Source organism: Bidens hawaiensis, unplaced genomic scaffold (genome assembly GCF_021521415.1).
Source record: "Bidens hawaiensis isolate Kalapana, Puna unplaced genomic scaffold, B.hawaiensis_p1.1 tig00001236_1, whole genome shotgun sequence".
Lineage (NCBI taxonomy): Eukaryota > Viridiplantae > Streptophyta > Magnoliopsida > Asterales > Asteraceae > Bidens > Bidens hawaiensis.
The window spans coordinates 4,371,791-4,378,946 of NW_027491070.1; the positions used below are offsets into that span (position 1 = coordinate 4,371,791).

A 7,156-nucleotide genomic window follows, 5' to 3' on the forward strand; every position below is an offset into this window, starting at 1 on the left:
TACTCCATTAGTTATTGTTAATACTATTCAGTTGATAAAGCTCACACTACTTTTCCACATTAAATTTGGTCTTATTCACATGGGTGCTTTTTCGCGAAAACATGCCAGTGAAATTTACTTGGTTTACAAATCAGCTTAAAAGACAAAGATTGACTTGTATTCTTTTTTCGATATGAAACCATAAAATGTCAATTTGAAATTCGATATAATAGAGTTAGGTTGTTATGAGAAAAAAATAAAGTGAAATGTGGGACTAGTGGCACAGATTTTCTGTGGTGAGATAACTATATGCTCACTACAAAAAAATAAGATTATTAAAATCAAATTTGTCAATGATTTATTATAAAAAAGAAATTCTATTTGTATATCTGTGGTTTGCTGCTTTCATCAATTTGTATACAAATTTGAAACCTTTAACACTTTGAATACATATTAAGTCCAATTGTATCCATTTGTATACAAGTTCCAAACGAAGTTAACCAATGCCGTTAAAACCTCCCCTACATGAGGTGTATTTTCGTCTATTCAAATAAAAAATAAATCCAAATTTCATATCAGACCAATTCAAAAATTTAAGCCAATTACAAAAGTACATTGTTCTAGTTTTTTTATTAGTGTTCTCAAACAACAACATTTAAACCTTATGACCTAATTTTGATTTTTAATGATATTAGGGAAAGAGGATATATTGTATAAAAATGATAATGTCTTTATGCTACTGTTAGTGAAAGTCCATTGTGATTGCAGGTACCTAGTGGTATACTGTTAGTGAAAGTTCAATGTGTAAGCATGCTTCGTTTTTTTAGTTTAGTCTACTATGTAGTGTATAAAAAACTAACATTATGTATGAAAATCTGACAATATATTCCTACAATATATGATCTGGTGCAATATATATCACAATCTGCTGCAATATATTGGTCACGATGTCACGTTTATGTTGAAGTCAAAAATCTGAACTTAACATTTTGGTAGATGCTTGAATGGGTAATTAGATCAATAATTCAATAGTTTGACCCAAATATCAAATGTTGATCATGAACATGTGAACCTTAATTATACCACATTTATGTGTTTTCAAATTGTGTTTAAATTATATCAAAATCGCCTCTTTTTAATACAAATAAATTATGTTCCATTTAAATCTTGTAAACCCATTTTGACTATTGTCAAACTATTATAGAAAGTCAACTACTGCTATTTTCTTTGAGTTAGCCTAATTACAACATTATATGTAGGCATGTAAACGAACCAAACGAAAACGAGCATGTTCGTAGGTGTGTATTTAACTTTAAGTAAAAACGAACACTTAATCAACCAAAATTTTGTGTTCATGTACGTCGTTTTAAAATTGAACATGTTAAAAAAATGAACATATTCATGTTCGTTTATGTTCTTATAAAAATGAATAATTTAAAGCATAAACGGTTTTACTGTAATAGACGAAAATATCCCTTATGTGAGGGAGGTTTTAACGGTTTGGTTAACTTCGTTTGGAACTTGTATACAAATGGATACAATTGAAATTAATATGTATTCAAAGTGTTAAAGGTTTCGAATTTGTATACAAATGGATGGAAGCAACAAACCACAAGTATACAAACAGAATTTTTTTCTTTATTATATTTGAAACTTTTCATGTGAGACATAGTTAACAATAAGTTATTTTAACATCCACCAATTTTAAGTTCGTCACTTATAATTAACTTCTTTAAACTGTGTAAGAAAAGATGAATAGTTGATGATAAATATGTAAGATAACATAAAATTGTATGAGTTACAATATGGTTTATATTTGAAATAATCAAGACAAGAATTCTAATCTCAATATAACGCAAGTTGTATGAATTACAATATAGTTTTGGTCTAAAATGATTAATACAAAAACAATGAATATTAAATATCAACATTATCCAAAATTATATGGATTACAATATGGATTTTGTTTGAGAGCTTTAAGGGAAAAACGAAGAATAATAAATATGTTTTGAGAGAACGAAGACGCATACAAACAGATTTACCTTATGACTATATCATTCAACTCCAAAAGCAATTCATTAGTATTAGAGCATTCTCAACCGATCTCCTATCCCCATGTTTATAATTAAACTAAGAAACACTGCATTTCTCTCTTCTGTTTAATTAATTAATATTTTTTTTGTACTTTAATCATTACAGTTTTCTCTCACCGCCTTATAATTTACAAAAAATCACTATCTTTTTCTCAAATTTACAAAAAAACTACCTTTTTCTTTCTCCACCATATAATTTACTCTAACAATCATTCAAAACCTCACCCTATAATTTACAAACTCCCATCACAAAATTTTGGGGAACCGGACGAGAATACTCTTAGACCACATTTATTCACAATTCAATCCAACCTTTAATATAAAAAAAAACAATTTCTCTCTCTTTGCCTCATACAACCCAATCCAACCCAACCTTTATTTTTTCAAACAATATCATTTTAAAAAACTAAAAAACTAAATTTCATTTCGAAATCTAACAATTTATTCATCACCAGTAATAATTATAGAAAGGATAATTCATTGTTAGTGATATATATCATTTTTAATAGGTCTCTTATTCAGTATAAAATCTAACTAATATATTAAAGCAACATAATTTTGTTTACATGTCCTTCACCTAGGTTGTTCACATAGGCTTCCATGTCGTCAACCTTCCATAAATCTAATTTCCATATATTCACAATAAATTTTTAATCAATGATATTGACTTTTATATATTTGTAACTTATTAATGTAATTATGATATTAATTATTCTAATTATTTTTAGAATTAAAAAACTTATTAAATTTATTATGTTTAAATTGTTCATCGTTTCTTCTTTAAAAGACACATGCTTCGTTCAAAAATCATAACGCTCCCATCGTTTGTAACCAGATTCTTCGCCTCATCTATAACCAGTTCTTCATGATTTGTCAGTTTCATAATCCAAACAACATTAAATATGTTCATCGTTTGCAATTATCAGGTAGTTTGCAATTATCAGGTATGATTTATATTTTAGTGTTTAATTGATTTTTGTGAATAACAACATCAAATTGATTCACTGTTATTGGATTTAGGGTTTAACTGCATGATTTTTTATACTAACGATTAATAGATTTGATATTTAATCTATTCCTATTAATCGATTTATGTTTTAATCTATTTAGGGTTTAAAGGTATGATTTTTTTTTAAATTATCGGTTAATCAATATGATGTTTAACATATTTGTTACTTAAAATTATGTTTGTATATTGTGATTTTTTGTTCATAATACGACTTTTTCCAAGTTTCACTAATATTAATTTATTTTTATAACCTATCAATTTAAAATTTGAAGATCTTATTATATATGGATAGGAACCTAACTGTTATAATCTAACTAATATAATAAAGCAACTCAGTTCTATCCGCGTGCCATTAATCTAGGATGTCCACATAAGACTCCACATCATCACATTTCCATATAATTATTTTCCACATATTTACAAATAATTTTTGGTAACATTAAAATGTTATTTTTGGAAACTAAAATCTTTTTTAATATAGTTGATCAATTAGTTATATATTGACTAGAAATTCACAACCTTACAAAAATTGTTATTTTTAATTAAAACAATCCTACAACAAAAATCTTACAAAAAACAATTAAAACAATCTTACAAAATACACACAATGAATTTTTTTTAAAGGGGTTGGATCCCCGTCAAACATTTCAATAAAAATAAAAGAAAAGAAAATGGGTTAATTAAAACGGTTTCTAAATTAGTCAACAGGTCAAATTGGTTTATTATTATATTTAGATGTCTAATTTTTAGTAGTTCAAAAAATCAACCCCTGGATTTTTATTAGAAATTATATGCTGCATTTATAGGGTTTTATTTATAGGATGTATATTGCATTATATTGAATTCGATTTATTGTATTTATTATTTAATTAAAACAGTTTATGAACTTGCGGTCTTTGTCAAAAATAAACATCTCCATATGTAGTATATAACATCCGCTCATAGATGCATTTTCCACATTAAAACAATCTTCTGTCTTTGAAGCTTTTACAAGGTAAGTTCTTCAACTGTAATTATAAATTTTATATGTAAACGAATTATTTCATTAAAGTCTTTTATCGTTTGATTTAAAACATATTACAACGGAGGTTCAAAGCTTTACAATGTTGGATGAAATTGATATTATCAAAATATCTCCATCCACAGTTAAGGTTAGAGTTTTGAGAGTATGGACCGTCAAGGATAACAAACACTCCAAATGAGGACTTTTTGATGGAGATGGTCCTCATGGATCAATCTGTAAGTTTTTTATTGTTTTATATTTTTCTTTATTTATACTACTCTTTTCATTAATTATATAGACATGTTTATTATTATTATTATTATTATTATTATTATTATCATTATTATTATTATTATTATTATTATTTTATGACAGGAGAATGGAATGCAAGCTACGGTTTTTAAACCCGACATTTTTTGTTTCAAAAGGTTGTTGAATGAAAACTCTACACGGGTGAAAAATATAAGTTTAAACTTGGGATGTATTTATAAGCTTAATTTTCAAATAATATTACAAAATCTGTTACTAACGTGTTTTTTTTTTATTTTTTTCAGGTATAATGGTTCATTTATGTTATATTATTCTTTATTTACTGAATTATTTATTTATAAAGTATTTTTTTTATGTTATAGACATAGTTTAACATCTTTTGTAATATCTGCTGATAAAAAAACTTATGTCAAATATTTGTGTTGATTGAATATATTTTTTATATTTTATATTGTTTCTTGATATGTTTTCCACCCGTGTGTAATACGGGTTATTATCCTAGTAATTAATTAATAGACTCACATAATATGAATTTATTGATATTTAGTTTTGATAATAAATATTAATGTGAGAAGCGAAATGGGTGAAGGCCCAAAGAATAGAAAAAAGAAAACAGTGTGAATGTGGTCCGGCCCATGAAAAAAAGAAGGCTCTAACCTAAAAGGTGAAAGCCGAAGAAGCCTCTGTGTGTGTGTGTGTGTGTGTCGGCGTTGGAAGGAAGATCCGATCAGATCAGATCAGATCAGATGGGAAGGTCGCAGTCGCAAATGGTGGAGCAACTCGTCGCTGTCAATCCCTACAACCCTGACATCCTCCCCGATCTCCAAAATTACGTCAACGAACAGGTTCTTATACTTAATTAATTCCCCACTTTCCAAAACTAAAACTTATATCTATCTGCTTAGAAAGACAGACAGAGATATTTTATTTAGCTAGGGCAGTAGTAGTATTGACATTGTTGTTTGATTACTAAACAATCATTCTTCTTCTAGATTATATTATTATTATTATTAGCACAACCGCAAGCAAGAATAAGTATGTATCCAAATTCATTAAACATTCTCCACATCAACACAAGTAATGAATTACTTGCTTATTTTCTTACATTTAAATCTTTGTGGTTAATTTCAGGTTTCATCGCAGACCTACAGTTTAGATGCAAATCTTTGTCTTCTTCGTCTCTATCAGGTACGCTTGCTTGCTTGCCATCTCATTTTCAAGACTACTAATTAATTAATTAATTTATTACACAGTTTGAGCCCGAGAGGATGAGCACTCAGATTGTCGCCCGCATTTTGATCAAGGTGAACAAAATCCACTCAAATACAATTATTTATTCTGTTTTATTATTGATCTTACCTTCCATGTAATGTAGGCTCTTATGGCCATGCCTGCTCCAGATTTCAGCTTATGTCTTTTCTTGATTCCAGAGAGAGTGGTATGCTCATTTCATAATCATCATGCATTCATATTTTTTTGATGTATTTTTTTTACAATTGTCAGCAAATGGATGAGCAATTTAAGACTCTTATAGTTCTCTCCCATTACTTGGAGGTCCGTATATTTTTCTCCTTTTTGTTTTTTGCTTGCTTTCAGATTACTTGATTTAGCCCCCGTATGCAGACTGCTAAATTTCGTCAGTTTTGGGATGAAGCTGCTAAAAACCGTCATATTCTTGAAGTTGTGCCAGGTAGGCATTTTCCTTTTTTTTAATGAATAACAATAATAATAATGTTAATGGCTTGGGTTCTAATTTCCCCTGTTGAATTCTTCTTCAGGGTTTGAGCAAGCAATTCAAGAATACGCAGTCCATGTTCTCTCTCTGACGTACCAAAAGGTTCCAAGATCTGTTGTTGCTGAGGTATTGCTCTTTTCATAAAAATAACTTTTCTGAATTCGCCAACTAACTAACCGCGCACACATAAAAACAGGCAATTAATCTTGAGGGGGTGTCTTTGGACAAGTTCATTGAGCAGCATGGTTGGATTGCTGAGGGCAAAGACGATCTTGTTTCACTGCCTAGGAATGAGTTTAATCATCCTGAGCTGAGGAGGGCAACTGGTGCCAACAGCATTCCTTTGGATCGCATTACTCGTATCTTTCCTGTTCTTGGTTGATTCCCCCTTTTCTTATGTTTTTTTTTGATATTCTGCGTAAGAAACAAAGATGTTGTTTATGCTAGGTTTCTGATACTGCAAATTTGGTACATGTTGTCGGACCAGTTTAGTGAAATCAATAAACAACTATATGAGCCACAACACACCTGCCTGTTCTTTTGCTCACCTTTTAATATTCTTCATTAGAGATAATAATACGCAAATGGCGGAAAGTGAAACCGAATATAAATCAAATCATTCATTTGGTATTTTCAGTATGATTTTTGACAGCAGGTTTTCAAATTTTCTCATAATTACTTATGAGATAATTAGATAGATTAATCTGAGTGTCTTAACGTGAAAATAACGTTAAAAGTGGCGGAAGGTTAATCAGGCATCATGTGGTGGCGTTGATAGCCGAAAGACAAGGGCACATGCACCGATCAGCCGGTGTCCCGATGATTGAGTGCTATGTGCCTTATGTCCAAGGCTTGATGCAAAACTACTATCGAGCCGGGGGTCTCACCGGAAGCAGCCTCTCTATCCCTATGGGATAGAGGTAAGGCTGTCTACATCTTGCCCTCCTCAGACCCTACCATAGCATTGCTATTGGTGGGATATACTGAGTACGATGATGATGATGATGATGAATCTGAGTGTCTTAAAGTCATATGACCCAACTAATTTTGCTAGTGGTGAAATTGTT

The 7,156-nt window shown here is 29.8% G+C and overlaps 1 protein-coding gene across 2 annotated transcripts; it reads left to right on the forward strand.

Moving 5' to 3' along the window:
- Positions 1–5,100: 5,100 nt before the first annotated feature.
- Positions 5,101–6,494, forward strand: LOC143568073 (eukaryotic translation initiation factor 3 subunit K-like). Of its 2 annotated transcripts, none has more exons than XM_077054313.1 (8): positions 5,101–5,199; positions 5,486–5,542; positions 5,608–5,658; positions 5,730–5,792; positions 5,858–5,908; positions 5,978–6,044; positions 6,133–6,215; positions 6,286–6,494. In XM_077054313.1, exons 1-8 carry the CDS (start codon positions 5,101–5,103, stop codon positions 6,469–6,471), a joined length of 657 nt encoding a protein of 218 aa, XP_076910428.1. In that variant the 3' UTR covers positions 6,472–6,494. The 2 variants fall into 2 exon arrangements, with proteins under 2 accessions (XP_076910428.1, XP_076910435.1); XM_077054320.1 differs by having other exon boundaries at positions 5,115–5,199; positions 5,498–5,542.
- The last annotated feature ends 662 nt before the right edge of the window (positions 6,495–7,156 follow it).

Bases quoted from the DNA above. Each gene is read 5' to 3' on its own strand.
- LOC143568073 (XM_077054313.1), top strand. From the start codon at position 5,101: ATGGGAAGGTCGCAGTCGCAAATGGTGGAGCAACTCGTCGCTGTCAAT. The intron at 5,543-5,607 runs GTACGCTTGCTT...TTTATTACACAG, and splicing joins GTCTTCTTCGTCTCTATCAG to TTTGAGCCCGAGAGGATGAG. The intron at 5,793-5,857 runs GTATGCTCATTT...TACAATTGTCAG, and splicing joins TCTTGATTCCAGAGAGAGTG to CAAATGGATGAGCAATTTAA.